General features: G+C 43.8%; 1 protein-coding gene across 15 annotated transcripts in view; it reads right to left on the reverse strand.

Moving 5' to 3' along the window:
• Positions 1–27,706, reverse strand: part of MAP2K4 (mitogen-activated protein kinase kinase 4) — a 168,017-nt gene that overhangs the window by 30,489 nt on the left and 109,822 nt on the right. For all 15 annotated transcript variants that reach the window (XM_077833812.1, XM_077833808.1, XM_077833810.1 and 12 more), the window contains 4 exons: positions 16,120–16,239; positions 9,961–10,080; positions 6,381–6,432; positions 1,409–1,536 (listed from right to left, as the gene is read on the reverse strand). In XM_077833812.1, the coding sequence (XP_077689938.1) occupies positions 1,409–1,536; positions 6,381–6,432; positions 9,961–10,080; positions 16,120–16,239 (420 nt within the window). The remainder of the gene's footprint in view (positions 1–1,408; positions 1,537–6,380; positions 6,433–9,960; positions 10,081–16,119; positions 16,240–27,706) is intronic.

The following is a 27,706-nucleotide window of genomic DNA, read 5'->3' on the forward strand; positions in this document are numbered from 1 at the left end:
ACCTTTAAAAGTGAAAAAAGCCCATTGAGCCTCACTTAAACGTAACAAAAAAGAGACGAGAAAATAATTACAGAACAAGTTATAGAACAGCTAGACATGTATAAAATGAGAGGGACAAACCAGCACAACTTCGGTAGCAGTGACCTGTGCAGAATGCCAAGAGATAGTTAAAACAGTGGAAGAGGATAAACGAGTGGAAACAATTAATTTAGACAAAGAATGACTGTTAAGGATACAAGAAAGCACAGTGTGAAGCCCACTGGGATTCAATGAGGTGAAAGGTTGCAGTATGGAATCAAAAGTAGCAGTGATGGCCAATATCACTGTGGACAGGGTTTAATAATGGAATGTACTGCAGGGATCAATACTAGCAATGGTGTCATTCTGAGATTTATAAATAGCCAGGAAGGGGAGATGAATAGTTGGGTGGTAAATAACTTGGATCAGGAACAGCCCTGCATTCTGATTGGCTGAGACAATCTCCTTTCAGTGTAATCCTCAGTCACTACTGTATGTAAAACCTTGCCTTCAGACTCACTCAGAAGAAGAGATTTAAAGAAAGAGCTTTTTCAAAATGCTTAAAGACAAGCAGGCAAAGTTCTGTGTGACCCTTGGGCTGTGTTACATTCATCTCAGAAGAGCAATAGCTATGAACATAACCAGCCCCCAAACCCATAGCACAAATAAAAATATGGATTGAGATTTTCAGAGCAGCCCAGGGAATGGAAAATGCCCCTAAATCCCACTGACTGCTTTGAAAATCACAATAGTGGAATGAAGTGACTCTTCAAAACCTGCTACACAGATGAAGCAATTTCCATTCGGCTGCTCCCCAGAATTGTATCTTCCGGGTACAATTTGGAAATTTGGCTGTTTGACTGAATCACAATACTTATGAAAGATTTTGCTTTCTATTAATTCTGACAATACCTCACAAAAACAGGTTCATTATAGACACAAAACCACTTCCTCCTGAGTTTCCTTCTCTGTGCCATGCTGTTCATTTTTGCATGAACATTTGGTCCTGGTCGAAGATGCTGGAGCATGAAGTTCTCGCTTTGTCCCAGAACAACAGCCCAGACAGCAGCTGTGTAAGCGCTGCTCAGACCCCCGGCAGATGTGCTTTGACTCTCATCTCCAGGGTCGGAGGAGAGCACAGTCTCTGTGGCCTGTTTTGTCCTTGGCGTCCCTGTTGAGGCTGCCAGCAGGACAGATCGTTCTAGATTTGCAGTTGTTATTTTTGGTATGTGAATGCCTGCCCCTGGGGAACTCAACTAAGGCACAACTCAGCCAACGGGTGGGAACCACTTGTGAGCTGGGCCTCACTTTAGCCTGAGCTAGAAGGCAAAAGGCTCCATATCCTGTGCCCATCCCAGCCCCCTCGACAACACTGTCAGATCCCACTTACTGCCATGTATGGTCTGCACCCAGCATCTCTTGTTTTGGCGATGGAGTCCACGAGTTGTCCACTAATGCCAAAGTCACAGAGTTTAATATTCCCATTTCTGTCCAGAAGAATATTAGAAGGTTTGATGTCTGTGAGTGAAAGAAAGAAAGAAAGAAACAGGTTAAGTCGTGGATGGAGATCTCCATTTCAAAAGCCATGTGGTTGCGCGGTGACAGACACAGACATCAGAAAATCAGAGCTAAGGTTGAACACTTGGTGTCAACTCTTCCTCTTTAACACTTATGTTCAATGGTGATGTCATCACATATTTCCCAAACATACTATCTATCACTGCCTCATAGCCCCATCACAGAGATATCTGGCAGTTTATTTTGGGAGCATTGGCTGGGAAAGCAGGAGGAGATACAGAGACTGTCCTGGTTCTGAAGTTCTTTCTGAAGAAGCCTCATTAGCCACTGTGTTTGGCTCTTAATTAGAAAACAAAACTGTGTTTAGTGGCATCTAAGGTTGTGGCAGGCCACATCTGGGGTTTTTGACTGCAAGTGTACAAGAGGGTGTACAAGCAAGTGTACAAATGTACACAGCCCACACAGGCTGAGCGGTACACTCCCAGAGAGGGTGTCTCCATGACAACTGGGGCTGTGACTGCCAGCTCAGAGAGACATACCCATGCCAGCTTTGATCAAGCTTGTGTACTAAAATAGCAATGTAGCCGCAGCAGCACATACCCAGGGTCTCAGATGGGCAGCTAGCCCATGCCACTGTGATTACACTTCTATTTTTACTGCGTAAGCTCATTCAAAGCTAGTGTGTGTATGTCTAATCAAACTGGAAATTACACGTCCAGCTCCAGCGTAGGTGTACCCACAATGAGCAGCAGCCCTGCTGCCCTGACCCCTTCCCATCCCCACTCAGTCCCTGCCTTTCCCACCACCCAAGACTTGCTGCCTCCATTTTGCCTTTTACTCCCCCACATACCCAGGCTGCCACTGTTCTTCATCCCTGCCCCGCTCCCACTCTAAAATCCTGCTCCCTGCCTTGGTCATCTCTCCCCTGGACTCCCACAGACACTTTCTCCCTGGACTCACGCTCCCGCAGCCCAGCCAAAGGGCTGCTCAAATTCTCTTCCTGCCCTGTTACTCTGCTCAGGTCACTCACTTCTCCAGCTCTCTGCACTGCCTTCCCTGTGCCTCCTGCATCAAAGTCAGGCTTCTCCTTCTCTGCGAGGACTTGCACAGTTCCCCTGTCGCCTGTACCTTCTCCTGCTCTCCCCTCGCTCAGTCCCAGCCTCCCCCCAACCTCCCCCTTTGTAGCCTTCTCCCCATCACCTTCACGCTGCCTCCCATGCCTCCCCTTCTGAGTGGAACAGTTTCCCCTCTTCCCATGTGTCACAGGACCTCCCACTACTTCACATCGCTCCCCAGAACTCACTCCTTCCAACAGTGACCTCTGTGAGATCCCTACACAGCCCCTGGTATGCTCTGTGAAACTGGTCTCTTCCAGGTGGGTCTCAACTAGTGTGTAAGCTCCTTGGGACAGGGTCTGTTTTCTCATGTGCCAGCTACAGCTTCCCCAGTGCAATTCTGCAATGCAGGTAAAACATCTCCGGCATTTTGAAATTGAAAACATTTGTTGCTTACAGATGGGTCATCTGTGTTTCAGATAGACAAACAAACATACTGAGAAATGCCATCAAATTGAGAGAAGGGCCTCAAGTCACTCAGTCAACTAACACACTGTATCTCACTGTAAATTCCTACTGGGGAAAAGGTTCAGGCAGTTTTTACCACAGTAGCCAAGTAAGGTCAACACTATGAGCCCCACGCAGAAGCTGGTTTGTCACACAATACTAGGACAATACTAAGCCACGAACAGAGGACAGGCAAACAGAGGGAGTTTGCCTGGGGGGGAGTTCCCACAGAGCTTTTTTTTGCCTTTCAGGCTTCTGTGATCAGTAAATACAACATCTGCAGAGGCTCTTAGAAGGAAGATATTATGGATAGTGAGTGATCAGTTGTTGTGACTTGCACAGGATGTGCCATGTTTGTCTTTCTCCCAGAGGACAGAAGAAACTTTGTCTGTACGAAGTGCAAGCTGGTCTCCATATTGGAGGAGAAGGTTAAAGGACTAAAGACCCAAGTATCAATCCTGTGTTGCAACAGACAAAAAAAGGAAGATTTTTTGGATAGAAGTCAGCGTTTGGTACTGCAGGCACAGCATGCTGAAGAATCAGAGAGGGTAGTGCAGAACGGTGAAGAAAATTGGCAGCATGTGACCTCCAGAAGAAGAAATAGGAGAACCCATGTATCCACAATGCAGATAGTGGTAAGAAACCGTTTTCAGGCTCTCTGCGCAGGTATTATGGTGGAGAATGATTTGGAAGAGCCATCTGAGGGAAGGGATCAGAAGGAGACCCCATCGACCGGAAAGGAAAGGTTAGAAACCTTGGGAAATGCAACATGAAAGTTCCTCTCTACAACCTCCCACAAACATTTGAAAGTATGCAATGGCGTAGTTAAAGTCACTCACATGACCTGAACTCTGCCTCCATAACACCACCCTGAGAAAAAACAGAAACATGAAACAATTTGATCTATCCATTACACAGGCTCTTCTCATCAGAGACCACAGCCATTAGAATCTTTTACAGTGAATGCACAAACTCAGGCTCTTTTCAGCTATACACTGTCCCCAGAAGAGACCTACGGTATCAATTCTCAGACACACAGCGAACTGTGGCACTCAATTCACGCAGTTTAGAAAGCTTCCAATGTTCTGACAATGATTCAAATGGCATTAGACACAGAGATAGCAGATCTATGTACAGAAACCACCCAGCTAAGACTGGGATGCCATGATACCTTACTTACAAAGGAAAAGCACAGATTAGTGTGGAAATGACATATCCCACTAACTACTGGAGATGTGTTTGTATGAAATCAATTCTAAACCCACTGCTCCATGGCTCTCATTCATAGCACTTCACATACGCCATGAGTATACAAGACAGATTTTCTCCATATTTAGAATGTCCATAGACTACGACTGTGGACTTTTTAAAGCCCTTCTGAAGCAGATGAAGGGGAAGTGAGAAATACTAGTGATGTGGTCACCGTATCAGGACAGTGGCTTTTCCAATGGAAGATGTTCCCAGAAGCTGGCTAGTCACTTCTATAAACAAGCCCTACAGCATGGGCCTGGGCTCCTAAGTCTGCCTTAGCTGACTCCTTGAGGTTTCTGGGAAGATGAAAAGAGGTCCCTCTGGCAGCATCCTCCCTCCCTCCCACTCCCCCTGAGACCATTCTCGCCTTTAGTAATACAGAACAACTGCCTTTAATGAATCAGCCATGTGTCTGCTCTCAATTCCTCCGAGCTGACAGAACGACTCTCCTGAGATCGCGAATCCTCAAGGACCCTCCTGTCCCAACATCTAGGTCTGGGGGTCCCAAGACAAGAAGCTGGGGCCCTCAGCTGAGCGCTAGGACCCAGGGGAAGTAAGGAAAAGGGCAGGAAGGGCAAGTTCTTCTCCTCTTCACTTCTGCTGCTGCAGTACTCCACCCCCAATGCAGCTTCAACCTCCTGCCTGCATGTGCTAAATTAACCATTGGCCTTTGCTACTCAGACTTTGACTCCTTGCCTTACTGAATTAGCACACCCCTAGAACAGAGCACAGTGCAGTCAGGACTAGAAAGGGGAGTGAAAGAAACAGCACCAGTACTTTCCCAACTCCACCCATGCTTTCTTGTAGTGACTCCATAGCACTGCAGGGATTGAAGTCATGACAAAAATACTGTGGCTAGTTTGGGGTCCCAGGTGAAGAAAAGTTGAGAACTTCTGAGCTAGGCTGACACCACTTCCCTTTACTAGAGACATAAAGACAGGGGTATGGCCAGAGGGTCTTGGTGATATAGACTTGGTACACTGGGGTAGTTCCAGAGGACTGGAAGAAAGCTAATCCTGTGCCAATGTGAAAAAGCGTAACAGGATGAGCCTGCTAATTATAAGCCTGTCAGCCAGGCATTGATCCAGGGCAAGATAATGAAGCAGATGATATGGCTCAATTAATAAAGTATTAGATGGTAATATAATTAATGCCAGTCAACAGAGGTTTATGATTTTTTAAATGAGATTACAAGTTTGGTTGATAAAGGTAACATAGTTGATGTAATATATCTTCCATTATTGTTTGCCCATGATATTAAAGAGACAAGCTGGGTTCTGTGTTAGCTCGAAGGGTTGTCTCTTTCACCACAGACATCGATGATAATAAAAGATATGATCTCACCCACCTTCCCTTTGATGTAATATACTTAGATTGCAGTAAAGTGTTAGATTTATTACCACGTGACATTTTGATTAAAAAACTAGAATGATACAAAATTAACAGAGCATACATTAAATGTATTAAAAACAGGCAGACTGGTAGGTCTCAAAATGTAACTGTAAAGAGGGAATCATCACTGAACAGATGTGTTTTCAGTAGAGTCCCATGGGGAATAGTTCTCGGCCCCAGGCAGAGCCATCCCAAGGGTACGGCCAATCGGGGAGATCACTCCAGGCCCCGCACTTTGTGGGGCCCCGCAGGCCAGCGCAATTGGCCGGCGTGTGAACCGCTGGCAGGGGGAGGCTAGCCCCCAGCTCCGCCCCTTCCCGAAGGAGAGTGCGTGGTGCCGCTGCAGCCTCCCCAGTCTTGGGAAAGGCACTCTGTATAGATGTATGTTCTCATTATCTGCACTTACGCACTTCAGATGTCAAGGGAGAATGGAAAAATGATTGAAACCATCCCAAACAAAATACTATGAATTTAAAGTATTTATTTGATATATTTATAAAACTAATTTTAATGATCATCCACAATTATACTTTCACTTAAAATAGGGACTAACCATGAAATTATGCGAAATTAATTTTTTGTAGTTAAGAGGAAAAATAATTGATAATTCCTTTGCAGAAGAGAAACCTACGAACTTACCTCTGTGAATGATTTTCAAGTTTTCTTTTAAGTGGTTTAGTGCTTTCACAGTCTAGGAGAAAAGAGGAGATTTTATGGATGAAAAATAAGTTACTGCAATGAGATTCCTGTGATTATTAAACTATTTGAGCAACATGAGCCAAAACAATAAAGAGGAACCTTGAGTGTCTGAAAGGAAACAATGTAAAGACCTCCATGTCTATCATCATCATATAAATTTTGACAGGTTTTCACATTCCCTTTTTGGTGTATGTCCACCCTCCAATCTCATTTTTGGACATGTACACTTTTGCAATAGTGGCCATTTTGAATTTTTATGGGGAACATTAGGACTGCCTATGTGTCTGCTTTTTCACAGTTACAGCCATTTTAAAGATTTTAAGAAAAAAATAGGCTTTTTATACATTTTAAATAAAGTTTAGTAAACAGAGGATTAAAGTGTTAAGACATACATATGTTAACAGGCCTTTTTGTATACTGTATGTATTTTTTTGAAATAAAGGCATTAAATATTAGAAACAGAACATGCATTTTTAGAAAAAAATGTTACGCATTTAGGTTGTTTAGAAATGAAGTCTAAAAATAACTATGTTTTTCTGAAATAAAGGTATTAAATATTAGTAACAGAACATGTGTTTTAGAGAAAATAAAGTGGGGCAGGTTTTAATACTGTGCAACACAAAGTGAGAGAGGCTGTAGAACAGCCAAGAAAAGTAAAAGCTTTTCAGCCTGTTACAGAAACAAAAAGAAAATAAACTCAGATAAACTGCAGAAAAATTTTAAACCAACAGGAAAGGAAGAAAGCCTGTGTCACTGACCAAGAGGCAGAGAGAGAAGAAAGGCACTTACCCTGGCAGCTGCCAACAGTCAGCCAGTAATTCCAGGACAGTCAGCCTTGGACAAGCCATGCCTCTTGGCTGAGCCAATCAGAAGCTATTCTTTAGACAAGTCATAGAATTTCATTTTCCTGAACCAATAATAAGGTCCCAAGAGGCATGGCTTTTGACAGCTGGTTTGCTTAGGTCTAGAGGTCTTTACTACTCACTCCTCACCTGAGCTCTGCTATTATAAATGATTTTGCAACACAGTGGGAAAGTGGTACTTTGCAAAAGCTAGTGGGGAACTGTGTATGCAGGAAGGAAGCAGGATAGTATGGTTAAGAGCTAACATGGGGGCTACACAACCTGTCCCTGTGCACCTCTGTCTACCTATCAGTTATGCTCTCACAGAGAGAAGAACCCAACACTCAGAACATTGTTAAAAAAATCTTCCTCATCTCAGTCTGTGGGGCTAGTAAGGGAGGAGAATTTAGGGGGTAGTTCAATGTGTCCACTGAAAACCAATCTAAACCAAAATCAAAACTAAACACACCCAACAACACACTTTCCTTCCTGATGTAACCTCAGGCTTTATGGTAATAATAGGCTAGAGGAGGGATGGTGAGCTTTGTATGTGCCGCTCTCCCCTGTTATAGAGGAACAGTCAGAGAGGTATTTTAGTTCAGTTTTCACACCCACACCTAAACCTGTGTTAGGCATTTCTAAATACAGATTTACGGGCCTAACTTTAGTTACCCAAGTTTGAAAACTCGCTGGAGGAAAAACCACACACACTCAGAACTAGGAGCTCACCTGAAATGCCAGAGGGCTGCAGCGCCGACAGCCACTGAGGCAGCAGGCTGCAGTTCAGTCACCCTTTGAAAAAGGTGGGTTTTGGCACTAGTGGTGGACTGGCACTTTACTTATAAACCTCTGGTGCTACTGATGTCACTTTGATCTCACTACTTTTCTATACCCCAATCCCCTTCCCTCATGTATACACAAGACAATACTCTTGAGGAATGTGGATCATATGGACATGTTAACAATCTGGCCGTCAAGCTATTTCTCTCAGTGTGGCTAATGAAGAACCTATTCTGACTTTTCCAAAGGAGAGGTCACTAGAGCCCTGCAAATCTGCGGATATCCGTGGACCATGTTTGTGGATGATGGATTGGATGCGGATACAAATTTTGTATCCACGTAGGACTCTAGGGGTCAGGGCCAGCTAACTGCTATGCTATTTCATGCATGCAGCTCTTGTTACTTAGGTTCTTATTCAGCAGCATCTAAGGACCTAACAAAATGATGATGCATATACATAGTGTTCTCCTGTCACTGTCCCACTGTTCTCCAAGCTCTGTACCTTGGCGTGTGTGGGGGGGGGCAGGAGTTGGGGTGGGTTGTTTTTGCTTGTGTCACTGTATTGTGCCTCTCTTGTGGAAGGCTGTTTGAAGAAGCCAGTTGTGTAACTGGCTGAGGTTCACAGACTTCCTGATTCCATTCAAATGAAGCCTCAGCGCTCCTGGACCACAGGGAAAGGTTCAGAAGTTGCCAGCTCTTCCATGCAATCAGCATGCCTCACACTGTGCCCACAAAGCAAGTGATGGGCTTTAATGGTTCTATAAAGCAATCTAACCATTGCTAGGGTACTAAGGAGAAATCATTCTTGCTCCACAGCAATAGGTGAAATGGAGTCTGTGTTGTCCACTCCGTTTTGGCTGACCCTCCAAAAGCTACAAACAAATCCCAGTTGCCCTACACTGATAGGATGGCTCTGGGGACAAGGGGACCCTGAGCTATCTTGCCTTAAACTCACAGATGTCAAACACTGCTCCAAAAGCCTAACTTATTTTTGAGAATTTGCAGTAACAGTAGCAGAAGAGATGAAACCCTATGAGAGGGACCCCCAGAGCCAGCCCCAGTATTGCATGGACACACCCCGTCACTTCCACCCTGCCCAGGACTGGTCTTCCCTTTGATTTTGGCAGTACCTTTTTACTCCAAAGTTTATTGACATGGAGAATGTAGCCAAGTGCAGAACTCTTAAGTACTCTGAAACTGCCTGATCAAAACACCCCAAGATCAGGTTTTTCCCATCTCTGGGTGGCTAGTGGAGGTGGAAGAAATAGTCACAAGAAAATACAAAATGCCTGAAATGTGACATTTTGTATTTCACTGCGGATTCAAAATCCATCCCATTTCTTTATGAAACCCTGGGGATAAAATATTATCATAAACACAAAAAAATTTCATTTCAAAAACTTGTGCTTTTTCATGATTTTTCAGCCAAATTACCATTTTCATGAATTCCAGATGCACTGAAAAACATGGGAGCAGCATGAAAAGAGGGCAAGCCAGAAGAGTTCATCCCTCCGTTGGCCCTGCCTGGAATGAGAGTCTCCTGCCAGGCAACGAACCAGCCCTGGTTAGTGCCATCTGTTAACGTGACAATCCGGGTGGAGGGTTACTGGAATGTCAATGAACCAGAACCAGGGCCTTTGGATTCAGCTTGAATTTCAGGCAAAAGATTGTGGGGTGTCTCTATTCACTGAGGCCTCCCCCTCCAGGGCTGCTGACTGCATCTCCACCAAGTAATAAAGAGTTAACATAATATTAAAGCAATGGTAAAACCAGAACCCTAAAGATTCTACAGAATGCAAATAAACCAGAGGGAACAGGGCTAAAAAGTCAAAAGCATAAACTTTTAAAATGATCTTTAAAAATGTGCAAAAAGGGAGCAGCAAAATCTAAATACTTACAGCTAAAGTGATTTTGCCTAAGATTTCTTCTGGAATAACATCATCTAATACACTATATACATATTTGTAAAACTTATCAAACGAGGTAGACATGAGCTCCATACAGATCCAACAGTCACCCTAAAAAAGAACAAACAGATGTCACGGTGAAATAATACATAAGAAACAACAGAATGCAGAGACCCTTTTGAACCTGGTCGGGACCATGAACAGGCAAACATTTATTATGCTCCAACAGCCTGGCCCATGAGGGGGGCTGAAGCCAGGCTGAAGAACCTCGGGTGCACATACTAACATGTACAGTGAAAGTAAAGACATTGGTTTGTGACAACCTTGCCCTACTAGAAGAAAGAGAAGACCACCGGGAGGAGAGGCATCTCATCCCCTCCTGTGTGCAAGATGCCAGGTCACTGGAAATGGAATTGGCAGCTAAAACCCAAGTCTGAGTCGCTTTCCGTCATTTCCATCATTTTATTTAAAAGATGTAAAGGCTACAAAACAAATTACACAGAACCCCAAACCCCAGATAAAATATTCAAACCCAGAACTGAAGCAAATCTCCATGAGAGATTAATATCCCCTCATTTCAAACAGTGCCCCTGCCCATGTGCAGTTCTGTTAATACTGAGAGATGGGTATCTTTAAAAGTGATTTGCAAATGGTTTCATATTTTATATTTGAATTCATTATATCCAGTACAGTGGTAAAGGCAGAATGTAACCTTAAATGTGTTACACAGCTGTGGCCAGAAGCTTTGCCCAGTAATTCCTGCATCAAGCCCAAAACTTCTGGTTAGCTAGAACAGATCTGTCTAGAGCATATCCTAAGGCATCCAATGTTGAAGCCTTTAAATGATGGAGAATCCACCACAACCCTCTGTATGCTATTCCAGTGGTTTAATGGGTCTAATGGTTAATTACCCTGACTTATAATTTTGTGCCTTTTTCCAGTCTAAATTTGTCTAGCTTCCAGCCACTGGATCTCATGCTGCCTTTGTCTGCTAGATTAAGGAGCTCTCCTCTACCAGAAATCTGCTTCTGAGAGTGGTTGTTATGATGTGGTGATGCAAGACTAGTTAGGAAAGCTTCAAGATGTAACAGGGTGGTCCAGGCCTTTAAGGACATGGGGGCCTAAGGCCAGCCAGCCCAGTTTGATTATTAAACTCAGATGGGAAGGGGTCAGGCAATGCCTATAAAGAGCTGAGTCAATTGAAGACAATGAGGACGACTGCCTTGTCCTGATGAATTTTCCCTAAGACCTGAGATGGGAGCAGTAAACGAGGAAGGCATAGTTCAGATGACTACAGAAGAAGTAGAGCATTAGCCTGTCAATTATGTCTTAGGGCTCCTCTGGAGTACTATATATTGCATTTTCTGTTAATATGAGAAGAGGGATTGTATTTTTTGTTTGAAAATCTCATGAGAATGGCCACTGAAAAGGTGTGGTGATGGGAGTTTTAGAGGGGGAGGTAAATTTGATTGCATAGCTAGAATGGATGATGTTTAGTACCCATTTGTCCATTGTTACAGCACTACAGATGTGGAAAAAGAGTACTATATGACTCCCAAAGGGCGTGTGGGAATCAGCATTTGGTGGTTTGCAGTTCTTGAGCTGTCGTCAAAAATATTGTTTAGATGGGGGCTGGGATTGGGGTGATAATGTTGCTTCAGACAATGTAGGAAATGGGACTTCTGAATCCTTTTCCTCTTACGGGGTAGCTCGTAAGGATGCTGGTGGTAAAATTGTTGAGCCTTGGTTTTAGGCTTGAATGCTTACCTGTGGAGTTGTTTGGGGAAGGGGTACATATTCCCAGGGAGCAGAGGGTGACCCTGAAGTCCTGTAGACTGTGTAAGGACTCATCCGTCTTTTGGTTAAAAAGGTGAGTTTCATCAAAGGGCAGGTCCTTCAGGATGTTCTGGACCTCTGTGGGAAACCCCATAGTGTGAAGCCATGATTCAAAGCACATCACAATGGCAACAGTCTCTGCCTCAAAAATGTATCTATTGCATCTACCACTAATGCTTCTAATGGATTTCCAAATGGAAGTGTCCCAGCTTCCAGAGAGAGAGATGCAACTGTAAGCTCTTCTTGATGGAGAATTCTTGCTGGACTGTACACCATTTTTCATTTTTGAAAGAGGAAGGAAGAATGCAGTGGGGGGAATCTATTCCTTTCCTTGCTGAGTTAAATCTTCTGCCTCAATAGCTGCCACCAGGTTGACTTGCCTGTCAGTTCAGTTAGGAATTCTTATTCCAGGCCTGGGACGGATGCCTGTATGAGAAATAGGGCCTAGAGCTGTCCATTCCAATGCAGATGTGTGCTTGCCCTGAGCACTACTGCTGGAAAGTTTTTCTTTCAGTGGTATCTGTCAGGTTGGCTCTAGTGGTCCCTGGAGTCACACGCTCATAGCACTGAGATGCAGCCCCCTCAGTTCCTTCTTGCTGGCTAACTCCAACAGAGGGGCAGAGGTGGGGGTTGGAATGTACATGTGCAACACATCTTGAAGAACAACATTTACGAAAGATCAGTAACTATTTTTCCTTCTTTGAGTGCTTGCTTGTGTCCACTCCAATGTAGGTAACTCCCAAGCAGTACTGCAGGTGCAGGGTTCGGAGTTCATTGACAAGCTGATTGTAACGCCAGCATCGTCTCTAGCCTGCGGAGTGATGGCATAGCGAGACACGCAAGTGTGAACTGACGACCATGTTGCTGCTCTACAAATGTCCTGTTTAGGAACTTGTGCCACAAATGCACACGAAGATGCTTGGGCCCTTGTGGAATGTGTTGTCAGGGCAGGAGCAGGGACCTTTGCCAGGTCGTAGCATGTGCAGATACAGGAACTGATCCATGATGAAATTCTCTGGGCTGAGTTTGGAAGACCTTTCATCCTGTCTGCAACCGCCACAAAAAGTTGAGTAATTTTCCAAAATGATTTAGTCCTTTCTATGTAGAAGGCTGGTGCATGTCTGACGCCCAGTGAGTGAAGCCTCTGTTCCAGTCTGTTGGCATGTGGTTTCGGATAGAAGACTGGGAGGAAGATGACCTGGTTACTATGGAACTGTGAAACCATTTTTGGAAGGAAGGCTGGATGAGGATGCAGCTCGACCTTGTCCTGGAAGAATAGCATGTACAGAGGTTCTGAAGTGAGGGCCTCAAATTCCGAGACCCTTCTGGCTGAAGTAATGGCCACTAAAAAGGCCACCTTCCAGGACAAGTAGAGCAGAGACCACATTGCCAGTGGCTCGAATGGGGGACCCGTGAGCTTCAACAATACCAGGTTGAAATCCCAGGGAAGGATTGGTTGTAATACCTGTCAAGTCCCTTGAGAAAATGACTACAGACAGTATTTGAGAACACGGAATGGCTGTTCACTCATAGGTGAAATGCTGAGATTGCGGCCAGGTGGACCCTAAGAGATGATGCGGATAGTCCCTGTTGTTTCAGGTATAGTAAGTAGTCTAGAATGAATGCTACTGATGATTACGTAGGTGGAACACCCCTGCTGTGTGTGAGGGTTATGTGCGTGCATTTGTGTGTGTGAGAGACAGAGAAGTGGAACAACCCTGCTGTGTGTGAGGGTTATGGTGTGTGTGTGTGTATGTGAGGTGGAACACTCCTGCTATGTGTGAAGGGCATGGGGGGGAGAGGGGGGGAGGAACACTGCTGCTGTGTGTGAGGAACGTGTGTGTGTGTGTGTAGGATATGGGGGGGGGGGGTTAGGAGAAACACCCCTGCTCTGTGAGAGAGATATGGTGGGGTGGGGGGTGAGGAGGAACACCCCTGCTGTGTGTGAGGGATATGGCAGAGCTGGGTAAGCTTATGGGGAGACTGTTTCCTTCAATCTCTCTGAATGGTTGGCAGGATGGATGCGGTGGGGCAATTCTGGCTGATGTTACTCACCAGTTGTAAAATGTGCTATTTAATCTCAGTTCCATTGGTTTACTTTCAGTTCTATTGTAACTATCTTGGCTGGACGGGGTGATGGCAAAGGTAGATCCCAGGTCGACAGCATACTAGGCATGCTGTCTACATTTACTGACACTGGGGTCTGCAGGCGGACAGGCAGGAGCCTGGTGGGAGGATGATGCAGTAGGGGGCTCATGATATGGCGGAGCATGTATCTAAGTCTGTAGAGTGCTATTTTTCTATGTGGAAATTTAAATCAAAACATCATACTGATGCTGTGTGTTTTCATTTTGTGATGCCCTGAGAGCTGTGGAGAGGTGCCAGAGACATAAAACAATAAATCTGTAACTCAGCAGCAACTGGCAAGAAACATTCCTGTCCAGGGATTTTGTTCAAACCAATTTATCAGAATTATTGATAATTATTTGTTTTATAGTGGCTTTCAACCAAGATCGAGGCCCCATTGTGCTGGGGCTTGTACCACACACATAGTAATAGAGTCCCTACCCTTAAAGGGTTACAAGACAGACAGAGGTCAGGAGAAAGGAAGAATTAATTGGGGATTGGTCCTGCTTTGAGCAGGGGGTTGGACTAGATGACCTCCTGAGGTCCCTTCCAACCCTGATATTCTATGATTCTATGATTATTAGCCTGGTTGTATAGATGGGGAATTAAGGGACAGGGAAACGAGTGATGTGCCAGAGATCAGACAGGGAGTCTGGAAAGCCAGGAATTGAACTGGGGTCTTTCCAGTTGTAGTCCACTGTCTTACCCTACAAGGCCAACCTTTTGCTTTCAGAGCTCAGTTATGAACTCCTACTCATCTGCACAGGCTGCTCATGAGTTGCTACACTCCCGCCTGCGCAGGTATGCAGGGAGCGGGTAGGCAGTGGTGGAGCAAGGTTGGAGCTTTGTCTCCGCCTCCTCCCTCACCCCACCATATTACGTGAACTACCAGAGCCAGCGCAAAGGGAGAAATAATCTGCGTCAGCAAAGGGCTGGCATAGATCATTTCCACCTGGAGAAAGGGGGAGACAGGAACCAGACCGTGATGTTCACAGTCACAGTCCGATCCCTGCCATGCCGATTGTGTGGGCTAGACTGTGAAGTTACAATTCTGGCTTATCATTTGAGCTCTGGCTGCTGCGCTAGTTCCAGTTCCATCCCCTCAGTTTGTGCCCGCACAGAACGAAGGGACAGGTTTTCTGTGCACAGGAGTACAGAGCTGCATACACCCATGCAGTGAGCCTCTTTCCGCACTGTTTTTATTGCTCACTAAAGATTGGATTTGTTTCGTCCTTGTGGGTGCAGGGGATGGAGCAAAGAGACAATCCCTCCCTGCTACACTTTCTTTCTCCTGGTCTACACCCAGAAATTACATCTCCTGAAAACACGTTAACCTATATGGTGGTAAACACTCAGCATAGTCAGGACATGTAGCATTTAACATCTCGTTCCCATGTGGTGGATAGCACTAGGGCCCATGCTCAGGTTAACCCTAACCAGCGGAGACATTAAGTGGGGCAGTCCTCATCTACACCAAGTGCTAACTCCTGGTTACCCAACATGATGTTCTACATGATATAATCTCCCAGGGCAGACAAGCCCTGTGACAGGGCCAAAGGTAGTCCCAGGCCTTGGGCTCAGGGAAATGTAGGACTGACTCCCTTCTAGTGTCCCCAGGTGAAAATCGCTCCAGAAGAAGTGTCTTGGTTGAGAGGGTTTGGCATGTCCATAGTGCAGCATGCATGCCAAGCAGCTCTGGAAAGGATTGTGCCTCCTAAAGCATCACACCCCTTCTCCCCTGCTGCAGCGACTCCTGGGGCTTTGCAGCTCCAGCCGTCCCCAGCACAAGGCAGTGTGCAAAGCACACAACCTTTGAGAGTCTGTGTAGAGCACATCTATAAATCAGATGTGTGAAATGTGTCAGATATCTGAATGCCACACAACTGTCCAGACAGTCAAACCAATGAAACTCCTCCAAATCCTCGATGTTATCATGGGAGAGCATGGCAGGAAAGCAGCAATAATCTTGACAGGGATCGTATAAATGAACGCCATACTATATACATAGCAGCAATCAGAATCCAGAGTCTCTTCCCTTCTAGTAATGGGTCTGATTACAACTTGCGACTCAAAAATCCCACAGTAAATTAACTCCTTCCTCCTATAGTAAACTGAAGGCTGCTGCAAATTAAATTTTAAATTAAAATAAAACCACTGGTATAAATGAAACAAACTCTGAGTGCCCACCTCTCTGAAGAGTGCTCCATAAAACTGAACAATATAGGGGCAGTCACTACTTCGCATCACTACATCCAAGTCCATTAGAAGCTGTTTCTGTTCCTTTTCATCCACCGTTGACCGAATTCTCTGAAAGAGTAAGGAATGGAAGAAGTTTTATCACTAATATGCTACTACTACATCATGCTCAGCCAGTCCACGAGAAACCTGCCAGAATCCCAGTCCCAGGGTGGGGCATGGGGTCTCAAACACATGAAAACAACATGCTTTAAAGAACTAGACCATGTTTTTAAATGAGAAAAAAAATTGCAATTAATATAAACCTAAAGCAAGTTAGTTCAGATTATGAAATCTGTGGCCAAATTTTACTTCAAATCTCACTGTTATCAGGTGGAGCATCATTAAGCAGCAAAAGGCAATCAAAGATTTTCTTTACCCTCTTTAAAACCTACAGCAAAACAATATTCAGGGTTTTATGCTCAAAGCAACGTGCAGTGGTGAGTTAGCCACAGCTCCATTGATGCTGGGACCTGAACACTGCTTTGAAATGTAACCCTCAAAGATTATATTTAAATTTACTAAAGGAAGGAAATTAAGACAAAGGCACTCCCTACACTGTGCATCAATCACAGCATGCCTGCAGGTCTTTCAGACCAGTTGGTCATTTCATGCCATGATTTATACTGTACATACTAGGCAAGCTAAAAGACCAAACAACTATGCATTTCTTGCCTGGTAGTGGCCTCTATAGTTAAAGATACATAATGGTTTGCATTCTATTATAGCTTTCCAAAACTTGTGTTTCAGGATAAAGTTTTCCATGCTCAGTTTCTGACTGAAGACTTTTGTTTTTCAAAAGCTTCAGCAAAAACAGTTCAACTGTTTTCCAGCATGAGTCGGGGAAAGGGAAGGGATAGAGACAATTTTATCATTATAAACCAATTCTTGCCAAAACATGTAGAAAAAACTGTGGCACGAGGGCATCATCCTACCAACACTTCCAAGCATAGAGCTCACAACTGAGCATAGAACCATGGACGTCAGTGAGACGACTCATTAATAAGCGCTACAGATGGTTGTAGATTGTTTTCAGGGTCAGGCTCTTGTACTGCACTATTTGAGAAATAACGTATGATCATGTAATTGCATACTGTCTCGTAATGACACATACACAGGGGGTAGAGTAGCTGTTACACAATTGTTTTTACTTTTGACATTTCCTGATATTCCGAGTGCTTCACCATGCAGCCTTAATGTTCTAGTAACTTATGTTTTAGCCTAGAACAATAATTCCTTCCTTTCCCAACGGATCCTACGGTACTGTGGAAAACTGGTAAGCTCCTTGCACAGCATACACAGGAATCACGTCACACACCCCTCCAATGCAGCCAAATGGGTGAAATACAGCAACTGTAGGCACAGAGAGGGATGGCTCAGGGGATTAGTAATGAAGCTACAGACATTTTCATGTCTAGGTCACTGGTTCAAATCTATCTGACAGCAGTTCAGTGGTGTATGTGAAATGAGTTTGGTGAGTCTGTTCCATGACACATCACATAAGACACGACTACAATATACAGTACACTGACCCCCTGTAGGCTGCCCCTGCAGAGATGCCAAGGGCTGAAAGAACCTAACAGCTCCCTCAAGGTGGGAGGAGAGGCAGACTGTAGGGTGGTTGGGGTCTCAAGAAGCTTGCAGTACTGCTGCTTTTGCTTTGGTATGGTATGGACAGAGGACATTAGCAGCCAGGACCATCAGCCTAGCACCTCTTAAGAACACTGAATGTACTGAGCTCTTTGTCTGGGCAGCTCCCAGTTGAGACCGCTACTCATGTAGAACACTGCCACACCGCTGGTCGTCTCCATCTGGAACACTCTACAAAGCAGATGAACAGTGGGGGCTCAGAAATTAGCTTTTCCCCAGTTTGAAACCTTGGCATCTCCCTCGACTCAGAGGTCATCTCCTCTGCCCACATCTTCCTTCAACAATGCTGTCTCTACTCCACATTTGCTGAACCCTCATCCATAGCGCCCATCCCCTTTCAATACTAGAACACTTTTCTCGATGGGTCCCCAATTTCTCCTGGCTCCAGCACACACAGAATCCTGTGATCGGCCCTCCCACACCGAGAAAGAAGTTCAGCTGTGCAACCCCATCACTACAATAGCACTGACTTCCTTTCATTTCAGGATCCAGCCTAAAATTACCCTTCTTGTTTTTAAGACCTTTCCTGGATTCTCCCCAGATACACACTGTTCTCTCTAGTCATCTAGTACTGGCCTCTCCCTCTTCCCCTGCACAATCTCATCAAGGCTAGTGCAACAGCTTCCTCCTCTACAGCTCCTGCCATCCCTATATCTCTCTGGCTCTCCACTGCACTTCAAACTTCAGTTCAAAACATCTCTTCTCTCCCTGCCTTTACCTCCTCTGCGTTATTTATCACCTACCATTGTAAAGCACTTGAGAATATAGTTTATATGGAAGACGCTATTATAACAATAAACTGAAATGAATGTCAAGAACAAGAAACCACCCTGCCCAGTCTTTTCCAAGTACATTCTAACCGGGAAGGGAGGGAGGAAGAGGAGACAGACAGCAGGCCCAGAGAAGAGAAAGAGTTTCAGTTATACTGGAGAACTCTTTCAAACAGACACAAGAATTACAAGAAAACCCAAGAAGACAGCATGATATCCTCAACTAATGCACCTTCATGGAGTGGAGAAGAAGACCTTATAGTGGAACTAGGAGGAGGTCCCATACAAAAGTGCTGGAGACTGAAGATAGGTGATCCCAATAGGGGAAAAGCATATGTTGCATCCAGTACAACCGCAGGCTATGAGTGGGTCTGGCCATAAAGAGATGATATTGTTTAGCCAAAGTGCACCAGGGACATTCCACCACAGCTCAGTGACCATGATTAACTGGCTAAGGAGCAAACATTTAGCAATGTAACAAGAACAAAATAAACTGTTGGAATAAGCAGCAGAATCTTGAGTGATCAGCACACCTCCCCAACAGCATGTGAAGGCTGTACAAAAACGCTGCCAACTAACGTGCAGACCATGGGTGCAACATGCTGCAGCCACTCCCCTGGAGAAAACCCTCCAAAGCTCAAGAGTAATAGAGAGGAGAGCTAGAAACAAATAAATCTAACCCAAGCCTTGTGGATAGTAGGGAAGCGATAAGCCTGGTATATCTTGACTTTAGTGAGGGTTTTGATACTGTCTCACATGACCTTCTCATAGAGAAACTAGGGAAATTTAACCCAGATAGAGCTACGATAAAGTGGATGCATAACTCGTTGGAAAACCATTCCCAGAGAGTAGTTATCAGTGGTTCGCAGTCAAGCTGGAAGGGCATAATGAGTGAGGTCCTGCAGGGATTGATCCTGGGTCTGGTTCTGTTCAATATCTTCATCAATGATTTAGATAATGGCATAGAGAGTACACTTATAAAGTTTGTGGACGATACCAAGCTGGAAGGGGTCGCAAGTACTTTGGAGGATAGAATTAAAATTAAAAATGATCTGGAAACACTGGAGAAATGGTCTGAAGTAAATAGGATGAAATTCAATACAGATAAATGCAAAGTACTCCACTTACGAAAGAACAATCAGTTGTACACATACAAAATGGGAAATGACTGCCCAGGAAGGAGTAATGCTGAAAGGGATCTGGGGGTCATAGTGGATCACAAGATAAATATGAGCCAACAGTGTAACACTGTTGCAAAAAGAGTGAACATCATTCTGGGATGTATTAACAGGAGTGTTGTAAGCAAGACATGAGAAGTAATTCTTCTGCTCTACTCCACGCTGATTAGGCCTCAATTGGAGTATTGTGTCCAGTTGTGGGCGCCACATTTCAGGAACAATGTGAATAAATTGGAGAAAGTCCAAAAAAGAGCAACAAAAATAATGAAAGGTCTAGAAAACATGACCTATTAGGAGAGATTGAAAAAACTGAGTTTGTTTAGTCTGGAGAAGAGAAGACTGAGGGGGCATACGATAAGAGTTTTCAAATACATAAAAGTTTGTTACAAGTCAGAGGGAGAAAAAATTGTTCTTGTTAACCTCTGAGGATAGGACAAGAAGTAATGGGCTTAAAGTGCAGCAAGGGAGGTTTAGGCTGGACATTAGGAAAGATGTCAGGGTGGTTAAGCACTGGAACAAATTGTCACGGGAGGTTATGGAATCTTCGTCACTGGAGTTTTTTAAGAACAGGTTAGACAAAAACCAATCAGGATTGGTCTAGTTATTATTAGGGCTGTCAATTAATCATAGTTAACTCATTTGATTAACACAAAAAAATTAATCGCGATTCATCACAGTTTTAACAGCACTGTTAAACAATAGAATACCAATTGAAATTTATTAAATACTTTTGGATGTTTTTCTACATTTTCAAATATATTGATTTCAATTACAACACAGAATACAAATTTCAGAGTGGTAGCCATGTTAGTCTGTATCAGCAAAAACAATGAGAAATCCTTGTGGCACCTTAGAGACTAACAATTTTATTTGGGCATAAGCTTTCATGAGCTAAAGCCCTCTTCGTCAGATGCATGGAGCAGAAAATACAGTAGCAGATATACATACACAGTACATGAAAAGATGGGAGTTGCCTTACCAAGTGTGGGGTCAGTGCTAACGAGACAATTCAATTAACCGTAGAATACCAAAGGAGGAAAAATCACTTTTGTAGTGGTAATGAGGGTGGCCCATTTCAAAGAGTTGACAAGAAGGTGTGAGTAACAGTAGGGGGAAATTAGTATGGGGAAATTAGTTTTTGTAATGACCCATCCACTCCCAGTCTTTATTAAGGCCCAATTTAATGGTGTCCAGTTTGCAAATTAATTTCAGTTCTGCAGTTTCTCATTGGAGTCTGTTTTTGAAGTTTCTCATTGGAGTCTGTTTTTGAAGTTTTTTTTTACTCCAACGAGAAACTGCAGAACTGGAATTAATTTGCAAACTGGACACCATCAAATTAGGCCTGAATAAAGACTGAGACAATTGAATTGTCTCATTGTTTTTACAGAATACAAAGTGTACAGTGATCACTTTATATTATTATTTTTATTACAAATATTTGCACTGTAAAAATGATAAACAAAAGAAATAGTATTTTTCAATTCACCTCATTCCAGTATTGTAGTGAAATCTCTTTATCGTGCAAGTGCAACTTACAAATGTATATTTTTTTGTTACATAACTGCATTAAAAAGCAAAACAATGTAAAACTTTGGAGCCCACAAGTCCACTCAGTTCTATTGCTTGTTCAGCCAATCTCTAAGAGAAATAAGTTTGTTTACATTTACGGGAGATAATGCTGCCCGCTTCTTATTTACAATGTCACCTGAAAGTGTGAACAGGAATTTGCATGGCATTTTTGTAGCTGGCATTGCAAGGTATTTACATGCCAGATATGCTAAACATTTGTATGCCCCTTCATGCTTCGGCCACCATTCCAGAGGACATGCTTGCACGCTGATGACACCCGTTAAAAAATTAATGCATTAATTAAATTTATGACTGAACTCCATGGAGGAAAACTGTATGTTTCCTACTGTTTCACCTGCATTCTGCCATATATTTCATGTTATAGCAGTCTCAGATGATGACCCAGCACATGTGGTTCATTTTAAGAACACTTTCACTGCAGAGTTGACAAAACGCAAAGTAGGTACCAATGTGAGATTTCTAAAGATAGTTACAGCACTCGACCCAAGGTTTAAGAATCTGAAGTGCCTTCCAAAATCTGAGAGGGACGAAGTGTGGAGCATGCTGTCAGAAGTCTTAAAAGCGCAACACTCTGATGCGGAAACTACAGAACCCGAACCACAAAAAAGGAAAATCAACCTTCTGCTGGTGGCATCTGACTCAGATGATGAAAATGAGCAATGTCCTAACAGATAAAACACAAAATGGGGTACTAATTGATCTCTGTTACAGACCCCAAATCACACAAGGGAACAGGATGACTGGCTCCTGATGCACCTATCAATAATGGGTAAGAAAAAAGCTGAGAGGTTTTGAGTGACACATGCTGGATGTCTCATGCTGCCAATATTAAAACATTCTTAGAATTTCTAAATATAGATGACAGTTTCCTGACTCAAAAACTGTTGTATCCAACATGGGGGAATTCTATATTAGACCTCATCTTGACAGATAAAGAGGAACTGATCACAGAACTAAAAATTAATGATAATTTAGACACAAGACCTCATGATTTGAACACATTTATAATGTGCAATCAGAATAAAGTCCAGATGAGTGACATATACACTTGGTGCTTTAAAAAGCCAATTTCACAATGCTGAAACCAACTGTGAGCCAAATCAGCTAGGAGGAAAAATTTAATTAGAAAAATGTGAATGATGTCTGGGAATTGTTTAAGAACACCTTACTAAGTACCCAAAAGCCACAATTTTACAATTGAGGAAGAAGGCTCTTACTGCTTAAAAAAATAAAAAAATAATATGTAACAAATGGAATAATGGCGAAATGGATAATAATAACTATAAATCAGACGATAGGAACTGTAGAAAATTGATAAGGGAAGCAAGTGCAAATCTCTGGCCAGCAGAGTTAAGGACAATAAGAAGGCATTTTTAAAGTACATTAGAAAAAAAAAGAATCCTAACAATAGTATTGGTCCATTACTAGAATTATCATTAATAATAAAGAAAAAGTAGACGTGTTCAATAAACATTTCTGTTCTGTATTTGGGGAAAAAACAGATGATGTAGCCATATCACATGATAACACTCTTTCCATTCCACCAGTATCTCAGGAGGATGTTAAACAGCAGATACTAAAGTTAGACATTTTTAAATCAGCAGGTCCAGATAACTTTCATTCAAGAGTTTTAAAAGACCTGGATGAGGATCTTGCTGACAGTTAATGTTGATTTTAAATAAGTCTTGGAATACCAGAGAAGTTCCAGAAGTTCCAGAAGACTGAAAATGTAAGGTTGTGCCAATATTTTAAAAAGGAAGTATTTCTTTACACAATGTCAGAGGATGTTGTGAACACCAAAACTGTAACAGGGTTCAAATCAGAACTAGATAAATTAATGGCTATTAGCCAGGATGGGCAGGGATCGTGTCCCCAGCCTCTGTTTACCAGAAGCCAGGAATGGGCGACAGGGGATGGATCACTTGATGATTACCTGTTCTGTTCATTCCCTCTGGGGCACCTGGCATTGGTCACTGTCGGAAGACAGCATACTGGGCTAGATGGACCTTTGGTCTGTCCCAGTATGGTCGTTCTTATGTGATAACATAGATAATTATAGGCCTGTCAATCTGACATTAATCCCAGACAAGATCATGGACCCGCTGATACAGGACTCGATTAATAAAGAATTAAAGAAGGGCAACATAATTAATGCCAGTCAATGGGTTTATGGAAAATAGATCCTGTCAAACTAACTTGATATAATTTTTTGATGAGATTACAAGTTTGGTTGATAAAGATAATAATGTTGATGTAATATTTGACTTGGTACCGCATGACATTTTGATTAAAAAACTAGAAAGATATAAAATTAACATGTCACACAATAAATGGATTTAAAGCTGGCTAGCTGATAAGCCTCAAAATGTTGCTGTAAATGGGAAATAATAATCCAACAGGTATGTTTCTAGTGGGGTCCTGCAGGACTGGTTCTTGGCCCAATGCAATTTACCATTTTTTTTTATGAAATGAAAGAAAACTTAAAATCATCATGGATAAAATTTGCAGATGACGCAAAAATTGGGGGTTGTGGTAAGTAATGAAAAGAGCAGGTCATCGATACAGAGCGATTTGGATCACTGGGTAAACTGGGCGAAAGCAAACAATATGTATTTTATTACAGCCAAATGTAAATACATACATCTAGGAACAAAGAGTGTAGGCCATACTTACCAGGATTGGGAACTCTATCCTGGGAAGCTCAGAGACTGAAAAAGGACTTGGGGGATCCTGGTGGATAATCAGCTAATCCAATGCTGTGGCCAAAAGGGCTAATGCAGTCCCTGAATGTAAAAACAGGGGAATCTCAAGTAGAAGGGAAGAGGTTATTTTATCTCTGTATTGGGCACTGGTATGTCTTCTGCTAGAATATTGTGTCCTGTTCCGGTGTCCACAATTCAAGGATGATGATAAACTGGGATTCAGAGAAGAGCCATGATTGATAAAAGGATTACACGCCTTACAGTGATTCAAAGAACTCAATCTTTTTAGTATAACAAAGAGAAGATTAAGGGATGACTTGATTACAGTTCATAAGTACCTACATAGGGAACAAATATTTAATAATGAGCTCTTCAATCTAGCACCAAAGGGTATAACATTAGCTAACGGCTGGACGAGGCGGTAGACAAATCAAGAGGGAGGCTTACAGATAGAGAGCTCACCTTCCTAACTACTTGCAACTCTAGGTACTTGTTTTGATGAGCTTCCTGGAACAACCACTGACCAGGAACTGAGTGGGGACAACAGAGCTCCCTTAGTGGTGCAGAAGATAATTGGTTTCCTGGTTCTAGAAAGCTCTCTTCTAAGAGGGAAACATGGAGAAGCCCAAGGTGCATGTTTTTGTTTGTTACGGTATTTCTCTTATTTTTGCTTTCCCCCCCCACACCCCTTTCAGTTACCCGCTGCCCCCAGCTCTGCCCCAGGCTCTTGGAGAGACATGGGAATACATTTATATTTTTTATTTACTTTTAAACATACACATGCAGAGGATCATAAGGGGAAGAGAGGGAAGCAGAGCTGGGCATGAGCACTCATGCTGAAGTCCTTTGCTCATGCAGTAATGCTGTGTGAGGTTTAAAGCCTTGCTGAAGTGTTTTTACACCTGTGCAAAAAAATGGTGCACCATCCTCCCTTAATGCTGACATTTTAATGTAGGATCACAGCCTTTTGGATTGTCCATTGAAGCTGGCAGGCTGATGGTGTGAGCAACTAGCTTCAGCAGTAATACTTAGATGAAAGCTGCTGCTAGGCTCAATAAAATGGTTGGCTAAACCATTATAGCATGTATGAAAGGAAACTAAAAAAAGAAAACTTAATAGTAGATCTGCCTGCAGATACCAGCTACTTTGGTGGGGACTGGCACATGCAGGCTGGCAGGACGGGCTAGGCTGCTCTGCTGCTTTGGTAAGAAAAGCAGTATTCTAGCAGAAGTTTGGCTACCTAAGGAAGGCCAAACAGAAAACAGGAGCTCTGCTAACACTGATGGGCTAACAGTATGGGCTAGACCACTTTGCTGCATCCCGCGATAAAGAAGACACAGAGAAAGCAATGGTAAAATGGAAGACTGAGGTAGGTTAAACTTGAGACAGCTACGGGAACAGTGGGCTTATGGACATCAGGAGGCTAGTAGTATGGGCTGCACCACTCTGCTGACTCTCTGAAGAAAAGCCAGTGGAAGAAGTGGAAAATGAAAGGCAAGGCCTTGCTGCACAAATGACCTATCTGAGGGAGCTGACAGAACAGGCTCAGTGCCCAGAACCCCATGCTGCCCAAATGTACGAGAACAGGGAGTAAATATGGGGAAGCTGAGCCACTGGACTAGGGGAACTCGGTTTGTTTGTTCATTTTTTAAACTGTGGTTTGTTTCTAGCCTGTAGGAGTCAGACCTGGCCTGGAGGTCAGCGAGATCCACTGAGGAGATGGGGGTTCAAGATAGCAACCACAATCAGAAATGGCTATGGCCCTTCCTGGAACAAGTGGAGCAAAAATACCTGGTTACCATGTCAGCCTGAAAGGGATGGGGGGACTGGGTCCTGCACCATGGATTTTTCCTGCCGCTCTAACTTCCAGCCTCTCACAGACTTTAAGGTCAGAAGGGACCACCATGATCATCTAGTCTGACCCCCTGCACATTGCAGGCCACTCACCCACTCCTGTAATAGATGACTCAACTTCGGTAGAGTTACTGAAGTCCTCAAATCATGGTTTAAAGACAAAGTCACAGAGAATCCACCATTTACAGACACATTCCTGGGAACTTTATTTCACCCCAGTCAGAACAGAAGACAACAGCCACGGGTCTCTGACTTGTCACTTCCAAAACGTCACGTTCTGCTGCTGAATGACCAGCCCGCAGAGCTGAAAGCTTGTCTGCTACATCACTGCTGTTGGAGTCGATGCTTCATCTTGGCCTGAAGCACCAAGCAGCTATGAACAACCAGCTTGAAGAGTCTGCAAAGCCAGCTCCTCCTGCTGAATTTCACTCCCTGCTGCCTGCCACCCTGCTGTAAAGTGGAGCCGGCGGCACACTAATGTGTGGCTGGGCACGTGCAGGAGTTCTTTGATCTTAGCTGGGCCTGCTGCCCTGCCATGTTTTCTCTTTAAATACCAGTTTCCTGTTCTCAAAAATCCTCTTCCTGCCAAGGGGGGCACAAGGCAGAGGGAGAAAAACCAAAATAGTGAGGAAAGCTCCTGCCTGCAGACAGAAAGTGGAGAGGCTTAGAAAACCACGTCAACTGCTTCTTCAAGCAGAGGCGAGACACTGGGAGTTGGAACAGAGTCAGTTGCTGGTGTCACACTGTTAGAGAGAGAGGAGCCTCTCTCTGTGCGAGGAAGGAGAGGAGGAATAACCCAGTGGTGACCCATCACAGAGCACCAGGCACCCATGAGGGACAATAGGGTCCAGCTGGTCTAAAGAGGCTGCCCTACCTCCCGGACTGCCCAAAGAGCAACAGTCACAAAAATCAGAGAAAGCCATGTCCAGTACACGCTCCAGCAGCTAGCTCAGGATCGGCTTTGTGGGGAAAGCTAATCCTAAACAACTTCAACATCAAGACTACTTGCCTTGAGGAATGTGGCACAGCCCACCCGCTGAGTCCAATGGTAAGGAGTGCCTCACAGTGCTCTCCAGTGGCTCCTTCCATCTCCCACTCACTGGGCTTGGTGAGGCTAGGAGTGCTGAAGCAGCAGCAGCAAGCTCTGTCCCTGAGTCAGGAAAGGTGCCAGGCATCATTCTGCTATGCCCATCCCAACAACTCCAAAAGGCATAACTGACCTCCTGTCTGCTGGAAGGAGGGTGCCATGTTGCTGGGGGAAGTACGAGGAAAGAGGAGTGATGCTGGAGACTCCAAGAACTTTTTAGTTGTTCCCAGGGACAGCACATATACAAATCTCGGGCAACTGGGTCTTATCCATCTCTCTATTATATAGAATGGCTGCTAGCAAGAGGGTTGCAACACATCCCCAAACTGGCTCCAACAAGTACATGAACCCACTGGGAATTAACATGTCCAGACCCACTTAGACTGTGTTTGGAGAGAGAGACCATTAAAGAAAGTAACACGTACTTCTAGATAGTTTGGGTTCAGAGCACACTTCTACTCTTCCAGTGAAGCCAGGGGAGCATGTGTCACTATTTTGTACCTGTAACTAGATTTAGGAGGCGGATATCATTAACTGGTATGCAGCACAAGCAAAGAAGAGAGAATTCATCACTTCCAGAGTGAAAAAAAATCCACTGCCCATCTCACCGCCAACTGGACCTTCAGGTGACTAATCAAAAATCCCCAACAACGTGCAGTGTTAAAGCAAAGACAAAAATTATTTTATGTTACACAAGAACTAGGAAAA

This window comes from Eretmochelys imbricata, chromosome 14 (genome assembly GCF_965152235.1).
Source record: "Eretmochelys imbricata isolate rEreImb1 chromosome 14, rEreImb1.hap1, whole genome shotgun sequence".
Classification (NCBI taxonomy): Eukaryota; Metazoa; Chordata; order Testudines; family Cheloniidae; genus Eretmochelys; species Eretmochelys imbricata.